The 22,979-nt window shown below is 39.1% G+C and overlaps 1 protein-coding gene across 2 annotated transcripts in view; it reads right to left on the reverse strand.

The window, feature by feature from the left end:
- LOC109917230 (teneurin-2-like) overlaps window positions 1-22,979 on the reverse strand; it is a 766,679-nt gene that overhangs the window by 687,330 nt on the left and 56,370 nt on the right. For both annotated transcript variants that reach the window (XM_048603631.1, XM_048603632.1), the window contains exon 2: window positions 15,781-16,050. In XM_048603631.1, coding sequence (XP_048459588.1) covers window positions 15,781-16,050 — 270 coding nt within the window. The remainder of the gene's footprint in view (window positions 1-15,780; window positions 16,051-22,979) is intronic.

The raw sequence follows: 22,979 nt of genomic DNA on the forward strand, positions 1-22,979 counted from the left end.
GCTTAGGGAGGGAGTTCCAGAACTTCCAGGATTTAGGTAATGGAAAGCATGGTCACCAGAGATGGAAGAATAAAAATTGGGTATGTGCAAAGAGGCCAGATTAGAGAAATTCAGAGATCTCTAGAGAGTTCTAAATCTGGAGGAACTTAGAGGGACAGGGAGGGATAAGACCTTGGAAATATTTGGAATCAAGGGTGAGCCTTTTAAAATGTAGGTGTTATTCGACAAGCAGCCAATGTAGGTTAGCAAGCACAGGGTTGATTGTCAATACGATTTATTATGTTCTGAGGAAGGGTCATTGGACACGAAATGTTAACTCTGATTTCTCTCCACAGATGCTGCCAGGCCTGCTGAGCTTTTCCAGCAATCTCTGTTCTTGTTTCTGATTTCCAGCATCTGTAGTTCTTTCAGTTTTGATTTGATATGTATGACGGTACAAACACCCAAACTCAAGCTGAAACCAAAACATTAAGACTACGAAAGGGATCTGAAATAGATATAGTAGGGATTTTACATTTAAATATGATTAAACAAAAACTGCAGCCAAATAATATGTTTTTTTTGGTAAAGTGCGAGTCACGTCATCTTTTGGAAAGTTTTTCATCATGAGGTCCAGTGGGTTTTCTCATCATATTTTACCAAACTCAACTCATTAACAATCTAGCCCACCCCTAGATATTTCTCATATACAATTCTAGCACAATCTGACCACGCACTCTTCCAAGAACAAGTTGCCACTGCTGGAATATCTGGGAATTAACCGGCATTCCTTGAGCCTGCTACATTTTTAAAAGCCCATCATCACTCCAACGCTGCTGCATGGTTCTTGACACTTTCCCTCGACATAGCAGACATGGGGAAATCAGTTTCTCTGAAGGCCCAATGGAAATGGTAGTATCAGGACTTCTTCTTCCCCAGGACCAACGGTGAAAACCACAGCACAAGTTCGAAAATGAAACATTTTCACTGTATCTCCCTGAAGTACACTTAAAATCTAACAAAAATTTGTGGTTCATGCCAGTGATACCTACAATTCATTATTGCAATGAATAACATATGAATTGGTTTTGAAAACCTACATCCAATGTTATATTTTCTCTCCCTGGGCTTTAGTTTGTTCAGCAGCAGGGGAAGAAATTTGTACAAGACATGTGTTAACCCTTGTATGCATGCAGTAAGTGGTCTTATGTCTAATGTTTCCCTTGACAGCCACATTTTACAAACCTATTGAAATTGCTGCTTTTGTTTGTGCTTTCACTTTTTACATGATTTATTCATTATATAGAATTGTATCCAGTACTCTAAGTCGTCAATTAAAGTTGCCCCATTTAACACGGTTTCACTTTCTTGTTGGTAATGCAGTGTACAATATCACTGAGCATTGCGAGATTCATTTTAACATCATTTCCCACATGATAGGTACCATTCTAGAGCAGCTTCTCCTTTTCTTCAATTTGAGGCAGCACCCTGTGCCTGGCCTTGAGGTGCAGTCTCTTCCTGTTCCTGACCCTCTGACTTGTAGCCTATTCCTTGAGCATGGAGTCTGAGGCATTGGAGCCTAAGGTCAGCAGCAGGAAGGAGCCTTTACTCACCAGGCTTCAGGCTGCCTGCTTGAGTCAATACGTGATCTAGGCCATGTTGTAACCTTTTGACAGCCGCCTTCAAGTGGTCACATGCCCCTTCTTGATGGAAGCCACTACTTCCATGATCTGCACAACATGGTGGGGCTGCTCCTCTTAACTTGTTGTGGGGCCTTGACCTTTTCTTCCCACTTTGCGGTCAGCAGGCATTGGCCATGAGTAAGCTTGGTGGTTTCTTCACCACCATCACACCTCTCCATGCAGGTTGCAGGCTGTGGGGTCAGGAAGGGGAAGGATTAGCAGCAATGTTACATTCAGAGTGCAGCATCGGTAATGAGCAGGAAATATGGTGATGTAGCTTGAAAGTTACATTCTTTTCTTTGATATTTAAAATGTCATTTTATTTTAAAAGTTATTTCATTTCTGAATGAAGGAATAAAATATCTCAAATTACAGAATATAATCTTTTGAACTTTTTACTGATACGGAAGACTCTCCAGAACCTAACTCCAGTTTTAATGTTGATGCCTGAGGATTCAACGTTTCACTTAAAATTGCTTCACTAAAAGTTGAAATGTTCAGGAATTGCAACCACAACTTTAAGTGAGGACTTACTGTATCCTAAACTTAGGTATAATACAAACATTAAATTATGAACATTCATCTCTTTTAGAATTACAGAAATAGATAACTGCAATAAATCTGCAGTTTTCATTTTTTACTGATCAAAGTTAAATTTTTACATACATTTCACATCACTTAACAGATTTTCACTGTGGTCTGAATACCAACCAATCATAACCAGCTTTATAAAGAAATGGAAGATGAAATCAATAGATAGATCATTAAAGTCAATGATTCTCCTTTAATTTCTTGCCTGTTTCTCTCACCTGATTCCCATTTACTTCATCTTCATTTTAAACAACTGCTCCTATGTCTTATGTTCTTACTACCTACTTCTTTCAATTTTGACTTATCCATGTCTTTGTAATTATAGTAGCAGAATTGTATACCAATATTCATAATCTCATGGCTACTTCTCACTATCTTCTTTATCACCAAGGAACTGTTAGACCAACCATAGTTCAATGGGGAAGAATCTCCTGGAGCAACATCAGACACAATGTCACATGTGTTCAAAACCTAGGAGACTGCTGTGCTGGGCTACCTGGATGCGAAACATAAAAGCAGCAGGTTATCAACACAGCTAAATGGTGTGCCTATTGGCAGATCAGAACAAAGTTTTGGTACACTGCCTGGACAAGGGATGGCTAAACAGGCAAGAATGGAAAGAGAAGGAGGACAGATATTACTGGGTGAAAAGAGATCAAAGTCCATCTGGCATACTATCGACAATTCTGGTTATTGGAGTTTCAACTATAATGGACAATCGATCTCTATCAATTCATTTACAACAGACACAGATATGAGGAAAATGGTAGCGGTAAATAGTTTTCAACATTTCTATGGGGAGCCTGTTTCATTGATTGATCCCTCACTTATATCTGCACATTAGTTATCTTAGACCCTTCAATCACAGTCTATGTGCTCTGGTTCTATTGCTTTGGTCATTATGAGATAATTGCTTCATGAATGCAGTCATCCTCAAACATGGTGCTGCTCAGCACATAAGTACAAGAGATGGGACTCAAGTGTGTCTTCTGCCAAACGTGCAAAATTAATGACCTCCTCAACCTTTTCCTGAAGTCCTCACATCAGAGATGCCTGTTCACAGCCAGTTCAATGTAGTTTACTTCATTTCATAAGATATTAAGAAGCAACTCAATGATATGAAACTGTCAACATCTGGGCAATGGGTAGCCTGAGAAAATGCATTGGGTATAGGCATCATTTACAACATAGGGAATGAATGCAGCAGCACAACGTTAACATGGGGGTGGTGCATGATATTTTACAACTTTTCATAACCACATCTACCAAAAGAGAAGTCACGAAGTGCAAAAAAGACCCTGCATTAGAATTAACAGGCCCCTTGCCAAACTGTTCTCATTTAGTGAGTATTGTAGTAGATTAGCAACAATGCAAAGATAAAATGTACTTTATTTATAGGAAGCTTGACAAATCGACAATATTTACTGATCCATCAACTCTTTCCAATCATTAGCTGTTGATGAGAGAAGCTATCAATAGTGCCATCAAGCAGTACCAACTTGCTAATAACCTGCTTATCAATGCTCAGTTCAGGTTATGTCAGGGCCAAGTCGCTCCACACTTCATGAATATCTTGAACTGAGAATGGAAACAAAAGTTAAATGCCAAGAGGAAAGCTAAGATTATGAGCTACCTCCGCACAAAGTATGTATCTGATCATTTATGAAACTAAGAAGCCTCAGGAACATTGGTCAAGGAGAAACAAAGGGAAAATCCTGTTGTGATACAGTGTATTATCAGTATGTACAATCTGCACATTGACCTGCAGCATCAAGATTATTTCAACAGCACCTCTGTGCCTATAAACTCTAAAGCCTAACAGCAGCAATATTATACCATAATTTCACAGTTCCCCTCCAAATATTGTAAGATTCATGGATATTTTTATCATTCTTTCTTCATCACTGTTGGATCAACAGACTGCAATTCCTTACTTAAATAATTGCACAGAGGCCAGATTCCTGTCACCAAGTCACCCTTTGTTTACATGTCCACAGTACGTGGGCTCAGACCAGCCAGCTGAAAGCCAGTCCCTAGACTGTGGAGTCCTTCTAAATCCCCTGTTTATATCTGTCAGCCAGAGCTCCCTGATTGGCCCAGGTTAGCAACCTCAATTGAGGATCTCATAGTCAATGCATTGTACCTGGCCTTGGTTCCAATCACTACCTTACTTAATTCTAGAATGATATAATTTTGTAATGAAAGAAGCTTGGCACTATCCAGGATAAAACAGCCCACCTGACTGGTTTACCACTCACCAACTTGAAAATTCATTTCAAGAAGAGTCCTTCAGCCCATTAAGTCTGTACCGCTTATCAACACTAATTCCACTTTATAGCACATAGTCCATAGCCTTGACTTATGACATTTCAAGAGCTCTACGTAATTTTTTTAAAGGTTGTGAGGGTTCCTGCCTCTGTTGGCCACCTAGGCAATGAATGCCAGATTCCCACAACCCTCTGGGTGTAAAAAATGTTTACCTGAAATTGTTCCTGACTTTCACTTTAAAATTATGTCCCCTTATTATTGACAACTTTGCAAAGGTAAATAGCAGTAGACAAAATGCTGACATAGCCAGCAACATTCACATTCCGTGAAAGAATCAGAAAAGTAATAAAGGCACCATTACCACAGGAACTGTAGCAGTTCACTAGAAGAAATACGATCACCTGGTAAATGCAACTGTGGAGAAATAGTCAAAAATACCCTGAAAACATCATCCAAATCTTATGAGCATATTTAAAAACCATCATGTGCATTTTTTCATTAATAATGATTTGGTGTGTTTGTTAGTGGGTTAGCTCCACTCAAAATTTAAATACCCTATTTCACCAGGTCCATGTGATAATTTTATTGAGATGCCATTTGTATGTAGGATTTCATCTGAAGCATTCATAAGAAAAAAACATGGGTGCTGACAATCATTACACATTTTCATCCCTTTGAACCACAAAAGAATGTTCAAAGAGCCCTTGACATCTTGCGCCTCTTTTCCAATTAAGTGCTTATTGATTTCCAGTAAGAATATCCAGGGCTAAATCTAAAAAACAATGAAATACAAATACAGTGCACAGACAAAGTCAACATCACAAAATATCTTAACTTGCTTTCAGTTTGTGCATTTTCTCGGTGTATATGTTGGTTAGAAGATGTCTGTGGAATCTCCTGCCTTCATCCCCATAAGACTATAAGAAATAGGAACAAGAATAATCTGACCTAAATCTTGCTCTGCCATTTAATAGGATAACTGTTCATCCAACATTCCTCATGTCCACATTCCTGCCCTTCCCACGTAACCCTTGATTCCCCGACCAATTTACAATCTATCTCACCCTTCAATATACACAAAAACTTGGCCACTTTTAAAGTGAAAGGCAGGAACGATTTCAGGAAAACTTGTTTTCACCCAGCTATCTGTGGCAAGGTGCTACAAAAACTCACAATGCTCTGAGAGAAGAAATTCCTCTTCATCTCAGTTTTAAATTACACACCTCGTCTCATTCTATTCCAAGTTTAGACTCTCCCACAAGGTGAAACATCGTCTCATCATTTACCTTGTCAACCCTCTTATGTTTCAACCTCTCATTCTTCTAAACTGCAATGAGAACATCTATTCCATATATTGTAATCTGTTTCAATACCCTATCACTTTGTTTTTTAAGCTGCTCATTGCCCAGTTCACAACTGCTGCCTCTAGTAATATTGTGCATTATTATCAAGTTGCTGAAATATCATATCACCTAAATCATAACTCAAGTTTTTTGATGATGAAACACTCATCTTGTTCTAAATGAACAGCAGAATTATTTCAATATATCCCCACAGAAATAAACAGCCTGCACTCAATTTACTGGCTTAAGTGAAAAGTTAACTGTTCAACTAGGCTTGCAAAGGTCAATCAATCCCAATTTTCAAGAATTACAAACTGAACATTGCCATGTTTGTAGGAAATGATTAAAAAATAAATTTCATCAATGACGGTGTCTAATCATTTTCATGCAGACCTCTCTGAAGCTCGATAAATTGTCTTTCGTAAATGGCCTCCACTCAATGTTTTTGTTTTAAATTTGTGAACTCTGTGGGGAATAAGCTTTTCCAAATTTATCTTACAATATAATAGAAATGCAAGAAGATGACAAAGTGATTGAATAAGTTAGCCACTAGGTAACTGAAAATTTGTTCACGCAGAATGCCAAAGGCTGCAACTTATGTGTTTATCTGATTTGTTTGTCTCTGGACACATCAGTAAATTTAGGTGAATATAGTGTTATTACAAAATTTTACTCTCTATCTGTGTTGGGTTAATGAGGAATTTTCACTGAAAGGTTAGGTATTTTTGCCAAACGATAGCGGTGCTTAACTAACAACAGTGAAATGAAAAAAGATGATGCCATACTGACTTGTGTAGACTTTTATTACCCCCTGTACAGCACTGTGCTATGCCTGCCTCATTTATTATTTTTTGTGTATGTGTTGTATAGCTGCTTCTGGCCAGGCTGTGTGGCATTGCATATACTCGTTGGCCTTCAAAAAGAACTTATGTAAATATGTTTTCAGGCTGGTTTGGATATTCTGTAGCAATGCCTTTAATATGTTTTATGTTGGAATAGTGGACAGAGAGCTGATTAAAGCACAACACCTTTCATGCAGCATAAACCATGCTGAAATTTTTCATTATGACCATCAGCAGATAAATGGTGATGGAACTACTGAGCCGTGCAAACTAATTGTATTGTACAAATGTGAGAACAAAATTGAAATCAACAGCCGCAAAATGCTTTGCATAAGACATTTAAAATACAATTTTAAAACAAATTTAACTGATGACATCACATAAATGCGGTTTTATGAAAATTGTTGTTCACAGAATTATTCCTTCCCTGTGTTTTCAAACTGATCTCAACATAAACCAAATGTTAGGTTCCTGCAATCTCTAAGGCATTGCACTCTCGTAAATTTAATGCAGTGTAAAAAGTAAACATTGCAGTGCCTTGGTCCAGCCCTGACAGTGCAGTGCTGTCATTCTATTTCATGGAGATTTAGCCACAAATATTCACATATAGGAACATACATTACAAACATACAAATTACAAAAAGGAGTAGGTCTTTTGAGCCCTTGAGCGAGTTCCATTACTGAATAATTCATGGATGAACTGATCACAGACTCAGCCCCACATTCCCATCTACCCCTGATAACCTTTGACTCCATTATCAGTTAAGAATCTATCTACCGTCACCTTAAAAATATTCAATGAACTAACCTTCACTGTTCTGTGGAAAAAGACTTCGAAAGACTCAGAAGATTCATCTCCACTGTAAATGGGAGACCCTTTACTTTTAAACTGTGTCCTCCAGTTCAATTTTCTCTCCTATGGGAAACAATCCTTTTAGCATCCACCTTGTCATGTCCCTGCAGGATCTTATATGTACTTAAAAGATTACTTATTATTTTTCTAATTTACAATAGATACTGGCACAACCTTTCCCTATAAGATAACACAAGTATCAGTTGAATGAAACTTCTCTGAACTGGTTACTACACATTAATATCCTTTCTTAAATATTAGGCCAAAATTGTACACAGTATTCCAATTGTAGTCTAGCCCACACAGCTGTAGCAAAACATTCCCATGTTTATTCCCCTTCCACAAATGACCAAATTCTACTTACGTACCTCATCACTAGCTGCACTTGTATGATTCATGTACCATGATACCAAGATGCCTGTTTAACTCAGAGTTCTACTATCCCTTTCAACTGAAATAGTATCCTACTTTTCTATTCATTCTGCCAAAGTGGACAAGTTCACAATCTCCTAAATTATACTTCATCTGCCAAATGTTTACCCGCCCATTTTACATATCTTTGATGATGCCTTATGTCCTCTTCATAACTTAGTTTCCTATTTATCTTTATGTCATCAGCAAAGTTAGCAATTACACATTTTGTTCCTTCTTCCAAGTTACTAATTTGGCTGTGAATAGTTGAGGCTCCAGTACTGATCCCTGTGGTACTCCACTTACTGTGTCTTATCAACCAGGAAATTACACATTTTTGTCCACTCTCTGTTTCTTGTCAGTTTACTAATCCTCAATGCATGCTAATACGTTACTCCCTACACTATGAGCTCTTATTTTGCATAGTAACCTGTGGTGGCTGCAATTTGTCAAATGTTTTCTGGAAATCTATGAGTACATTGATAGATTCTGATTTAGATTTTTGTTAACTGACTAAATCTTAAAGAATTCAAACGCAGACTGTCCCTTTCCTGAACAAAGTGTCTTTCAGCACGCAATCTGCTTCTATTAACAGTGTATTGAGAATGCCTGGATAAGAAAAATATTCAGTAGAAAGGAACAGAAATTCTTAAATCCTTTAGCCACAGGAGCAGGTCTAGACCATAGAGCACTTTGAGCCTGTTCCACTTGCAATTAAATCATGTCTGATCTGTTCTTCAAATCCCATTTATTTACTTTTGATCTAAATCCCCTGAGACCCATACTTCGATCACAGTCTTGAAAATTTCAATTGATCCAGCTATCACGGCCTTTTGTGGTCAATAATTCCACCTCTTCACCTCTGCTTGGAGTGAAAAGATACTTTTTGATCTCGATCTTGAATTCCATAGTTCTGACTTTAAGAGTATGCACCTTGTTCTGGATTCTCCCAGAAGCAGGTTCTGTGTTTACACACTATACATTGCAGAACATGTTTTGAAACATTTTTTGCTTTTTAAAATTCTTATTTACAATGGTATTTCAAAGCATTTCATTGTAAAGCAGTTCTCTTGACATCAATGTTATACAAATGCAAGTCTTTTGATCTTTTAGAAATTGTGAAAGTTAGAATGTAACTTTTATAATCCTGCTCTGTTCAAGACAGAATCATAGAACACAGCACCAAGCTCCAAAATCTTATGCAGCCCCTTTGTAATGGAGAAACTTCTACATTCCCCCTGGAATTGATCTTTTTTTGACAAGCACTCTTTTGCACAAAGTTTTTCTCTTCGGTTAGCAGTTCTATGCCTGGTACTTTCTTTTGCAACTTAGCGAATGCTTCAAACACACAGTGATTGCTTTGATTCCGGGCCAAGAACACAGATAGGCCTACCAAATGGCATGTAAACTGCCTAGATCATAAAACATGAGGACAGACTTGACACAAACTTATTAAAATCTCTTTTGTGAAACAAAAACAAGGGAAAGGACAAGAAAACAGAGCTGCTTGTTACAAGTGATAAAACGTTGTACAAAACCTATCATGTTCTCATTGATCTCTCAGTAATCAAAGACTTATAATTGTACCTGTACCAGTGCAGCACTTTCTCAGTATCACAGTGGACAGTCAACGTAAGGTTTGTCCTGAAATCCCTGGAGCCAGGCTTGAAACCACATCTCAAGTGAATTTCTTAATACATGGTATTCAAGGTTCTTGGGTCCAATTAAACTGCTTACTTATTGCTTGAACTTTACACCAAGCATCATCAATTTGGTACCACAATTTTTAAGGACATGAAACTCAATTGCAAGCTGACTATACTAGGGCAACATCTCTAAAAAATGAAACACATTTTTAAAGACATCCTACATTGCACAGATGGCATGCAGATATATCATAGTGTAGTAGATTTGTCTATTATTTTACATAAACTACTATGTTACCATCTTATATTACAGATGATTTAGGATCAACAGATCAATTGGGTTGCATTGATTTCTCTTGTAGGCTACCTTGACAGTTACTGAAAATGATGAGCTGGAGGAACATACCCCATAAACACAGCATTTCATATGGACTCATAAGGACAAATCCACTGTGTCATTGTAGCATCTAACCTTTAGTGACTAACAGTCATGCTTAACCAACTACATACTATGTGAAAATTGTAATACATAGTGTCCTTCTGAAATATTAGGTCAAAGAGTAATGATATACGTTTCAATTAACTTAAAAAAAGACAAATGGCTTATTTTAGTTAAAAAATGGATGCTTGAATAGATGACAGAGTGAAGATTTTACATGAATTAACTTTGGTAATCTAAACTTTCCATTATGTTTCATTCATTTGGCATTGAGTCATGTGACATTCTTCCATTGCAGTTAGCATGGTTCACAGTACAAAAATTAACTCCAGCACCCACTGAATTTCTTAAAGCAGTCTGATAAAGCATCTTCCTTTTATTTTTTTGAAAGAAAGTTTTCAGTTTAAGGCCCAGAAGGCACTTCAAAGGACATTCATTTTGAAGCAACTCAACATAAAAATATATTGCTGCTTCGACGGTGTCTTTGAGTCAAATCTTGGAACTCCCTCCATAACAGTATTGTGGGTCTACCTACAATAAATGGAAGGCAGCGGTCAAGAAGGTAGCTCACCACCACCTTCTCAACAGTAACTACGGCAATAAATGCTGGCCTAGCCAGCAATGCCCATATCCCGTGTATAAATACAAAAAAGTATGAATTCTTGAGCTGTGGTCTTCTCACTTCTTGCTACAACATGGAGTTTGAGACTGATAGCATTATGAATTGCAAGGTGTACTAAATATTGACAGATAATGAACACAAGGTTAAAGGGCATATATATTGGTAGAGGCAGGTCTTGGTATTGAAATCGATATGGCTCGCGCATAATTAGATGTGCAAGGCCAAGCAATGAGATTCGAGGTCAACATGACAATGAGATCCACGGTCCAATTGGCAGATATGCACTGAGAGTATTTACTGATGGAATAACTGGGCTGGCCACCAACATGTATGCTGCCATGAACAGTCCAATGATGAAATGCTTGCCTGTATAAGGCAAGCCAGGAATGTGCCCACTGTTATTGTGGAGCTGGGTGGTGAGACAGAAGTATACACTTATAGGGCTACTCAACAAACTGCACAGTCATTGATAAGGCTATGTGGAGAAGCATAGATTGAGACAGATAATATTGACCTGCAAGGTACACACCGTTATTGACATTGCCAGATTGTGAAACAAGCTGAGTAACAAGATACAGTCAGGGACAAAGAATTATGTGGCACATAGTCCAATTGTGAAAGATTGTTCCTTTAGTGTGTCATTACAACAAAATTTCTTGACAGCAGGACCATCAGTCAGGCATGCAAAGTGTTTGGAACAATTTGTAATATGAAAAAAAGTCTCATGATAAGAAGGAACAAAGGAACATGTTCATTTAAAAAGAAAATGAAACAGCATAGGAACTCAGTACAAGCAAATCCATCCAATTATAAATCCCTAGTTTTCATTTGTCATTATTTGCAATTTCTTTTGTGCATAACTGCTGACACCTATGAGACCACTTTCAATTGCCTGGCACAGTATTGGATAACATTTCCAATAGAATTCAAATAGGGACTTGCTTCCTAAACCACATTTTCATCTTACTAGGCTAACAAGACCATATGAGACTGCAAGAAGTAATATCTGTTGCTGAAATGTGTCAGAATAGGTTCACCAGCGTGAATATCATGGGTTAAGATCTGCATTCCGAGTGTGACAGAAAGCTTCCCCACTGATTAAGACAAACTTATGTTTGTACAACATAATCCTGCTCGCACTGAGCCACTCATTGCCAAATCAGGAGGCTCGTGCTCACACTTAGACAACTTTAAGCTTTCCTTCCAGGAGCTCTGTACACAGCTTTTGTTCCTAGGAACAATGTTAATGGTGTCCCATTTATGCTGTGGTAATCAAGCCCCGTTTCACAATGAGAAAACCACATTCCTCTCCCTCTATTTTTAATAAGGCTACCAGCCACTTGTGGGTAGAAGTTTGTCATCCCCTGGAATTTTCATGAAGACAAATAATTCTGCACCGACAACCAATACAGCCTAATGAAATAGAGACAGAGGCAGGCAAATCCCCATTAACAATAAGACAGCAGCAACTCGTACTGAGGGTAAAGTATGTTGAAGTGTTGCACAATTATCCATTGCTGCATGGCTGGACTTCTAAAAATACTTATAACACCAGCAAAGGCTTGCATGATAGCCAAGTGAACAGTGACTTCTGGTGAGAGGTTTTGCTCCATCATGGTATTGGTACAGCAATTGTAACAAAAGCTGCAGAAGAATGATTAGAAACAATGTGTGCAACAGTAGACAAGGTCATGATTTGCCTCTTGAAGACAGAAATGAGGAGTCACATATAATTTTGTGTCAGAAACTCAGTGACTGAGTTCCTTGCTTTCCTTAAGACGAACCCTTAAATTTTGTGGAGACAGGTTTCCTGTCTTATTAAAGCTAATGGAATCAGGAATGGAGGCGAGTTTCAAACACCGAAGGCAGCCATCACCAAGATTCCTGGTTGTGCTGAACTATATCGACCTGAGATGTCACGGGGAACCCAAGACCTACATCCATGAAGAGAGGAAGGAAGTCTTCCTTCTGCAGGGCAGAAAGCAGAGGCCACGTTATCATGCATTAGGGACACCTTTTTGTTCAGTGAAATCTCTGTCTGCCTCTAGTTCCTCCTCCTGTCTCACTTCCTGCCCCTGCCCCAGTGACCTGTCCTTTGCCTCACCACCCTCAAAGTCCTTATCTTTCTGGTGCGCCAAGTAATGGAGCACAGAAGACTAACACATTGCCTAACACTAATGCTGAAAGGTAATGCAGGACATTAGGTGACTGCACCAAGCACCAAATCCAATACCCCGATCCTGTGTTGTCTCATCAATCGGGAGGCTGGTGTGTTGTTCAGCATTGGTAAAGAGGGCATCTGTCATCTGGGTGAAGCACTGGTGTATACTGCCTGTGAGCTGCTATTTCGATCCACACTGATGAAAGCACCCACAGTCACAGGCTTCTTCTAGTTATATCACTTGCATCTGACTATAGATCCTGTGCTTCCATTAATGCACCTTTCACCTATGTGACTCCCTTTAGTCTATTCTGGACTCTTGAGGCCCAATGTTTTGTCCTTCATGTGCGGGTTGGTTTGCTTTATCTCTACAGCCTAAAACACTGAGGCTGCAGCATCTATTTCCAGCTGCAGACTTCCTGTTGCTTAGGTGGAGTCTACATGATTATGCCCACTGCTTGTAATGTCTACATTATGCCGAGGAGGTGATGATGACCTGAATTGGCAAGATTCTTCATTCCAGCCCCTCCACTGACTTCTGATGGGCTGCTGCAATGACACCCATGTGATTTAAACATTGAAAAGTATTTTCATTTCCCTTTTTTCAATTCCTTCTGCTTCCCTGATTTGCCACGGGCATGGTGCTCACGCTCATTCAGTTGGTCTGACACAGACAGTGACTTAAACGTTTGTTTCTGTCCTGAAATATTCGAAAACATAAGAAGCCCATAGTGAGTTTAATTGGCTTTACATTAATTGCGGGCAAGTTTGGGAAACTGTGCAGAGCCGTCCCAACACCCGCACAACCACCACTACTGGAATATAGGGGACAACAGAACAGAGGTAGGACATCTGACCACATAATTGGGCTTTTCACTTTTCTTGTCTATTTCTGCCTGATGGGGCTAGGAAGCTCCAACCACAAAACAGATGGCCAGTGGAATGCATTTTGACGGAAAAGGCAGTTCACAAGGTGAATCATGAAGATGGGTTCGCTGCGATCACATCTCCTCGCCCAGCTTCTTCCTTGCCCTTTTGATTTAATACGCTTACATAAAATAATATTTAAGTTACTCCAAATTAAAAGGGATTTTACCCGAATATATAAAGTGAAATCATTTCTACTGTGAAGAGGATCAATAACTGAAGGAAACATATAAAATTTGAGGAAAATCTATTTTACTCTCCAACCAATGACAATCTCGAATGAACAGCCTGAACGGAAAGTGGAAGCTGATTCAATAGAACTTCCAAAAATATGTTGGATATACACTTAACAATGAAATATTTACAAGACTATGAGTAAAGAACAAAGCAGTGGGGACTAATCGATTGCTCTCTCAGAATGTTAGTCCAGGAAAGATGGATCCTTCTTTTGTGCTGCATAAATCTTGGAAATAAAAACACATATGTGGTTTGTTCATACCCATTTGTCCTACATTTGTTTGATCCATATGATCCATATTAATGTCTGAGGCAGCTATACTGGTTAAAAGAAGCATCAGATGGCCAGATGAACCTCAGCAAGCTCAACTAACAATAGAAATTATATCAATGTTGACTTGAATCTTACACTAAAGATTTACATTCATATCAAAGGCTTTAAAAATTGATCTTGTTCCCAGTTCTGCCATAATACATCAGAGTCTTGTAAAACATATTATTGCATGTGCCTCCCAACAAATGAAAAAAATGAATGGGTAAAGAACCTCAAACCTATCAGACCATGCTCTAATGTCCCTTTGCAGTTATATAGCGACTTTTATGTTTATTGATAGAAACATGCTGTTCATTCAGGAACTTGTCAAGTTGCTGTCAAAGTATTATGATATAACTGTACCCATTGTGTGTTTTGATTTTTTTTTACACAGGAACCAGTAATTCTGTGAAAAAAATACTTTATGTTTGATTAACATACAGTATTTTCTATGTGTGGCATATTGTCTTACAGTTCTTAGCTACCTTTAATAACCTATTCACAATACACAGTCCAATCCTTTTATCCACCAAAAATCTCAATGCTATCACTACCAGGTCAGAGTAAACAGCCCTACCTCTTGAATACTATTGTTATAAATACAATCAGCTCCTGCATTTTTTCCACAAAGTCAATATTGGTATGTTTGGGGGCTAAAACCGGATACATACGTAAAGGAGAAAACACTCAAAATCACAAAGAAGTGACCAGCCGAATGTTAAAAAACACAACCAACAATAATCAAATCATAATCAAATGCTGCTTTAATGATTAGCTTCCCCTACAGCAAATAGAATAAACTTAGGTGTTAGCATATAAATCAGCCATATGTTGTGCTAATACATTCACAAGTGGAAGCAGGAAACCTGCTGGCTGAGTAAAACCTGGTACTCTTATTGCAGCTCAAACGCTTTTTACTGTTGTCATATAAAGATTATTAAATGAAAGGGTCAAAATGTGGCCCTCTAATAAAAGTATAGCAATATGACCTTACTACTTGATCGCACAGTCAACTAAGTTGCTACAAGTCAGTGAGTCAATGATTGTTTGCCAAGAGATGTGTTAGACCAGTCATTGTGCACTGGCTATGTTTTATGTATTTTTGGAAATTATGAAGAATATTCAGAAATATGAGTTATTCAGTTCAAATCTCCAGCCACTAAACTGGATATTGAGCCATGGTAAGACACTAGTGTCATGGCTTTATCATATATGTTCATTATCTCATTCTGCCACTCCCGAAACTTCCTGAAGACCTAAGCCATGAAATAAGAACAGGCCTTCTAAAGTATCAGGGACATAAGCCCTTTTGTAAGTCAGTATAAAATTGAATTGCTTGCGAACTTATCCTGCTTACTGTACCACTGCAGTAAAAACAGTCAAAACTACAATGAGCAGCAACTTCCCACTTCAATGTGGTGGCAAGACTGAAGGCTGTGCTTTTACCAGCTCTTAAATGCACATACCTGCTTCCTCATCAGAATCCTTTTCGTTCTCTGAATCAGTCAATGTGAGGGCTGAATTCTCTCGACTGGACAGCCCTGAGCTTCGTCTGGATTTGATGCCCCTCCCCCATAACCTAATAGCATGCTCTGGAGAAATGGCACCTTCTGTGTCAGAGTCAGCGTCGCTCAGGGAATATCCACGATGGAGGAGCCCCATGTCTGGACAATAAGCAGTGCTGCGGTGAGGGGAGGGCTCACAGATTCCCAGTTCTGTCAGTGTGAAATTGGCTCCTGCACATAAAGAAAAGAAGGATACACATCATGCACTCCCTATTTACTGAGACAGTGCAATCATACTCTAGAGTAGTAGATATGTACAGTGAGCAGTGAGAAGGAACTCAAGTCAGTTCCAGCCTGAGCTCTTTATCTCATTCCTAATAAAATTGCATAATAACCATGAAAACCATAACTGTGAGCAGTGAATCTGTATTAACAAACAAAATATAAACTTTCAGAAATTATTTCAGCCCATGTAATTTGCACATGTACTCTCATTTCCTCACACCTCTGGATTTATCCATAGCTATAATCCCTTCTTATTTACTTTACACTCACCCAACATTTCCCATTGAAATATATCTCACACTCTTCACTATAACATTTTATGAAACACCCAACATTCCTCATTGTAAAGTCTTGAATATCCAGACTTCTCAATATGACACTCGAATAAGAGTAAAGTACCTTGGATACTGGAGACTTGAAACAAATACAATGAATGCTGGAGAAATTCATAACAGGGTCCTGAGTGTGAGATTTTTTTTTAAATCAACCAGTTTTCACATGTTATGACACACTTACTGAGCCAATACGCCCTGAGGTAGGACTTTAACCCGAAAAATTTGGCGCAGAGGTAGGGAAATTACCACTTGCATCACAAGACCTTCACAATGTTTTTGCCATGTTTTAAACATGTGTGAAGCAACATGATAACTATTGCACCACAGAAATGTTATTGTGTGTGAATATATGCAGCCTGTGGAACATCGTAACACCGTAAGATATTGGAGCAGAATTAGGCTATTCAGCCCATCAAGTCTGCTCCACCATTCGATCATGGCTGATATATTTCTCAACTCATTATGTGCCTTCTCCATGTAACCTTTGATCCCCTTACTAATCAATGATCTACCTCTGTCTTAAATATACTTAATGACTTGGCCTCCACAGATTCACCACGCTCTGGCTGAAGAAATTCCTCCTCATTTCAGTTCTAAAGGGTCATCTCTTCAATCCGAGGTTGTGCCCTTGGGTCCTAGTCTCTCCTACTAGTGGAAATATCTTCTCCACATCCATTCTATCCTGACATCTTAGTATTCTGTAAATTTCAATCAGATCTCTCCCCTGTCCTCATCCTTGTAAACTCCATTGAGTATAGACCCAGAGTCCTCAACCACTCCTTACATGACAAGACCTTCATCCCCAGGATCTTTCTTGTAAACCTCCTCTGGACTCCCTCCAATGCCTTTTTTGGATAGGGGCCCAAAACAATTCACAATATTCCAACTGTCGTCTGTCTAGGGCCTTATACAGCCTCAGCAGCATATCTCTGCTGTTGTATTCTAGCCCTTTCGAAATGAATGCTAATATTGTTTTTGCCCTTCTAACTGCCAACTGAACCTGTATGTTGACCTTAACAGAATCTTGATCTAGAACTCCCAAGTCCTTTTGTGCTTCAGATTTCTGAAACCTTTCCCCATTTATCAAATAGTCTATGCCTTTTATTTTTTTTAACAAATGTATAACCTCACACTTTCCCACATTATATTCCATCTGCCTCTTCTTTTCCCACTCTCCTAACTGTCCAAATCCTTCTGTAGCTTTCCCTCCTCCTCAACACTACCTGTTCCTAGACCTAGCTCTGCGTCATTTGCAAACTTAGCAACAATATCCTCAGTTCCTTCATCTAGATCATTAATGCATAACATGAGTAGCAGAACTCCACTAGCCACCAGCTGCTATCCTGAAAAATACCCCTTTATTCCTACTCTCTGCCTTCTGCCATGCAGTCAATTGTCTGTCCCTGCCAGTACCTTGCCCTAACACCATGGGCTCTTATCTTATTTAGCAGCCTCCTGTGCAGTGCCTTGTTAAAGTCCTTCTAGAATCCAAATAGATCACATCAGTGATCTCTATTTTGTCTAACATGCTTGTTATCTCCTCAAAGAATTCTAACAAATTTGTCAGGCATCACTCCCCCTTGACGAAGCTGTGCTGACTCAGCCCTATTTTACTGTGCACTTCCAAGTACTCTGCAACCTCATTCTTATTAATGGGCTAAGGCATTGCCCTTTAGGGAGCACATTGGCAGCTCACAGACCAAGTTATGAAGTGACCAAATTCAGTTCGATGCCATAACGACTCATTGGGAAGGCTGTTGCAAATAGCTATCCTGATTAATGCATCTCACCAATAGTGCCCCCATTGTCCATGAGAAAGGAGTGGCATGTATTTTTCAAATGAATTAAGTTTTAGAAACGTCCCTTTCCCAATTGAAATGCCAATGCAGAGGAAAATCTTTTGCGGTGCTCTAAGCATGCCAGTTTCCTCCTGAGAGAAATTGGTTAAAGTTACTCCCCTGGCGTATTCATCAAATTGCTGTCAGTGACTATTTTTTGAAGAAAGCATTTATTTATTTAGCAATGACCAATCTGCCACCAAATATGCATAAATATCACCAGCAGCAGCAAACATGTGGGCTTTGTCCCAAGGTACTTGCAGTTGTGAAGCAAGAGGTATTTATCGAGTTAAAATATCGGCCAGTATGATTGAGACATTTTTTCCCTAAATCCATGTTTGCCAGCCCATTCAGCTGTGCTGTCTAGCTCAGAATGTTCTCTTTTGACTGAGCAATTTGGAATATTAGCGCGTTTCCAGTTGTGTGAAAGGCACATGGGACTCCTATAGTTTCAGCAGCTTTAAAATATCCTTTAAATGTTCCACATGGTGTCCAGTACTCCCTCCATTTGATTTGAACAATGCTTTGCAAACTACCAATGGAAGTTATCTGATTAACATCAACCTGCACCTGACTGACATTAAACGCTCACAGTAGTGCTGCAGCCTGTAGTGACTGAACAAGAACTGCAGTGTTATGGCCAGCTTCCAGATATCCCTAGGTAGTGCACCTGTAGGTTCAATGGATGTAGATTCAGTCTAATGATAGTCGTTATTTTAGTGTTTAAAAGATCACAGATACTTTTCGATGAGGAAAACCATTGGCCAAATCTGAATACACCCATCATCAATAACCTTAGGTTCTTCAATTATGTCCAGAATTGCAATTGAATTGTTGACCATTTTTTCCACGAAGTAAAATCACATGATATCAACACTAAAGCTATTGTTTTCCAGTTAGAATCCTCATTCTAATTTAGTTGCAAGTTGACTTTTGGATTGTCTTTTTCATTATATCTTTAAGCCCTCTTCATTATCAACTCCAAGAAACCTCTGCTTTTGTAAGAGCAGTCAGTTTTTCCTGTTACTTCAGATCCCAGATATGGAGATCAGTCTCTGCGCTCCCTCTAGCATTCTCGCACATCTCCTTTGTGTCTTGTGATCAGAACAGGATACAGTCATCAAGGTGTGATCTGACCAGCTTATACGTGCAACAGACTCTCCTGTTGAGTATTCTTGAATCCCTGATTATATTGTTGGAAGAAAATTTAGATTTTTAGATTCTAAGAGTTAAATGATAGTTCCATACTAGAAGTAGAAGGCAGGCTTTTAACTTTGAATGGAATGAATCTAATGGAGCTTAGAATCTCATATCTGTAGGCACTTGTGTAAACAGGAGACAATGTGAATGAAAACATTCTAAGAATGGCTTGCGAAGAGACAATGTAGGACAAGTAGTGATAAAGGAAGAGACAGCAATATCCAGGGCAAGATTAATTGTTTATACCCTGGACGGGTTAAGGACACCTTAGCATGTTAACCTATAATGCAAAAGATACATCTGTTTTATTTGCTGTGCACTAAATTAGATTGTAATGTAGATAAGAGGTTGATAATGGTATAAGATACTCAATTTTTCTGTATGTTTTAGAGTTTTGTTTCACTGTAATAACCGAGTCATTGCGTTGCTCAAATAAAATGATTATAAAAACCTATACCCTGTCTCCAGCAGCTGATTTTGAAATAAAATCAAGACATCAGCTGGTGTCTTGTACAGGATACTCACCTTGAATTATCGGAGCAGAACTACAAAATTGGTGACCACATTTAATTCACCCACCATAATTAGTGCAGTAAACTAACACAAAATAATACAGTTGGGTAACAAAGAATCTGGAGGACAACTGAGTACAGGAAGCATTAGAAAAAGATAGGTTGTTAGCAAGGGCTCTTGTTGATAGAACTGACACAGAAGTTGGAGTGAGCCCAATTTGTGCTGGATGAATCTTTGTAAGGTTGAACAGGGATCTTGTAGGTGTCATCTATGCTCAGTATGAAACATAAAAATGCAGACAGATGAGATGAAGGAGAAAAGGCTGTAAACATTGATTGAGAGTCAGATGGTTCCGTCACCAGATTTACAGCAGAGCAAGAGTCAAAACTGACAAAGAGAATGCTGAAAGATGGGTAGGACCTGGATGGAGTCCCTGAAGAACAAAAATTGGTGGGTGCATTGGAAGAAGAGTAGAGAACAATAGGGAGAAATGATTATTAGCACTTTAAACAGCACCACACCCATATTTAATAAAGTACAGTTTGATTGTGACTTCCCTTGGTTTGTGTACAACTGTATTAGCACGACAGATTTATGTTATAACAAAATCAATATGTAGTGGTTGCCAGAATCTGAAATAGAAACAGAAAATGCTGGAAGTGCCCAGCAGGACAGGCCGCATCTGTGGAGACTAACAGAGGTTCAACATTTCTCAACATTAGAGCTGATGAAAGATCATCGACCTGAAACATTAACTCTGTTTCTCTCTTTACCAATACTGCCAGTCCTGCTGAGTGTTTCCAGCATTTTCTATTTTTAGCTCGATGTTATATTGGTTTTGTTGATTGCTGTTCTGTATTGGCCGAATTTGTTGAACACTGAGACAACTAAGATGCTTCGACCTCTGAGAGCAACATCCTCAGGTACTGTAACACTGCTCAAGAAGTACACATGCTGCTAGGCATCCATTTGTACGTGCTAATAATATCTACAGTGTTACAGAACTGTGAAATCATTGAAAGCTTTTAGCTGAAAGCCAAAATGTGTTCTGATCTCAGAATTTCATAGAATCATAGAATCCCTACAGTGTGGAAACAGGCCCTCAGCCCAACAAGTCCACACTGACCCTCAGAGCATCCCACCCAGACCCATCCCCCTATAACCCACCTAAACTACACATCCCTGAACACTACGGGCAATTTAGCATGGCCAATCCACCTAGCCTGCACATCTTTGGACTGTGGGAGGAAACCGGAGCACCCGGAGGAAACCCATGCAGACACAGGGAGAGTGTGCAAACTCCACACAGACAGTCGCCTGAGGGTGGAATCGAACCCCGGTCCCTGGCGCTATGAGGCAGCAGTGCCAACCACTGATCAGAAAATATTAACACTATCTTCAGAAATATTTAACATAGGATCTCAAGTGTTGCAGTGATTATATTTAATTAATAGGTCAAATAAAAGTTAATATGCTTTCAACAGCAAAGTTGAATTCCATGCCACTACAGAAAGACGTGTACTTAGGACTGATTGAATAGAAAACTAGTTGCATTAGTGTCCATCCAGGCAAAAAGTGAAAGACAAAATGAAGCATTATTGTAAGCCTCAGCTGCTATTGTTTTTAATCTACTTGTGTTTTCCTTTCCCCTATGGTTTACCAGATGCTCCTTCATGGGGTCTTGTTTCTAAGGTCTGCTACTTGCGTGCCCAGTATGTATTCCTAGCTGTCTCTCTTGCCCACATCATTGCTTGAAACCAGTTGCAATCTTCCCTGGTGCTTTTTGAACTGCAACTAACTTCTAGGTACCTTACATTGTCTAGATTGTCCTTTTCTGGTCTTTTTCTAGATCTAGCTATCTTTTTGAGGCTATTTTTCATCTTCGTTCATGCCCAGTATGTTCTTCTACCTGCCTGTTCCTCATTATTTTCTACCTCGAGTCAGCATTCTTTTGCTGGCTGGTCTCAGCCTGGCTTGCTGTCGTATTGGCACCCAGGTCTCTGTGGCTGCTATTTCAGCTCATCACTCACCCTCACTGGTAGATCTATGATTCTCTTGTTACTCCAATGCTGTTCTGAATTGCCAAATCACCAACCCTCAACATACTGGATCTCACCACCTACACTGCTTCATGCATACAGCTGTGGAGATATGTTCTGGCTATGCAGAGATCCATTTTTCTGAAGGAAAATCATTAAAGTTATCATGCTGCTAGATAATCAGTTAATTTCAATTTCCTATTACCAGCAACACTAACTTGAATTAATATGGCACCTTTTGATGTTGCATAGTAGTTTATAGAATGTGATGAAATCCTCTAGTTTTATCCATTTCTTTCGTACTGGGGAAGCTAGCATTCTCTGTGAAATTTATCACAACCAGTCTCCAGCTGAGGTTCCCCAATTTGTTACAGTTCAGATGGGATACCTCAAACCTTTAGGCTGCCAGGTGAGCAGATGTGAGCTAACTTCCCTTGACTATTCACCTGCTCCCTCGCTGGTTGCAATGAGGCTAATTTTAAAAGCTCCTGAGGGTGCCATTTTCCCAGACCCAAAGGAGTCAGTTTAACCAAGATTTACTGAATTAACAAAAAGACTAAATTTATTAAATACCAAACATGAGAAGAAGGAGTAATGCAACAGACACACAGAAGTCGAGTCCAAAAAGTTAAAACAAAATACAGATCAGTCTCTGAGTTGTTTGTGAAGAGCAGATACTGGTAACGTTGACACTGGTAGTCTTCCAGTTGATTTCTAAACTCTTGGTTTAGAAGCTTTGTAGGTTGATTGAGAGTCTTCCGTCCTGATAGCTTTCAACGATGGCCGCCTGGTATCACTCAATGGAGAATGGATTTTTTCCATCTTGTTTTGCCTGCTGTGCAGGGGTGTTTAAATGGCTGTTCTCTATGTTGTGATGCTCACAGCCAATTAGTGCACATGGTAGGAGGTCAGGCCAGTTACACACACACACACACACACACACACAAACT

Source organism: Rhincodon typus, chromosome 12 (genome assembly GCF_021869965.1).
Source record: "Rhincodon typus isolate 14 chromosome 12, sRhiTyp1.1, whole genome shotgun sequence".
NCBI classification, from domain to species: domain Eukaryota; kingdom Metazoa; phylum Chordata; class Chondrichthyes; order Orectolobiformes; family Rhincodontidae; genus Rhincodon; species Rhincodon typus.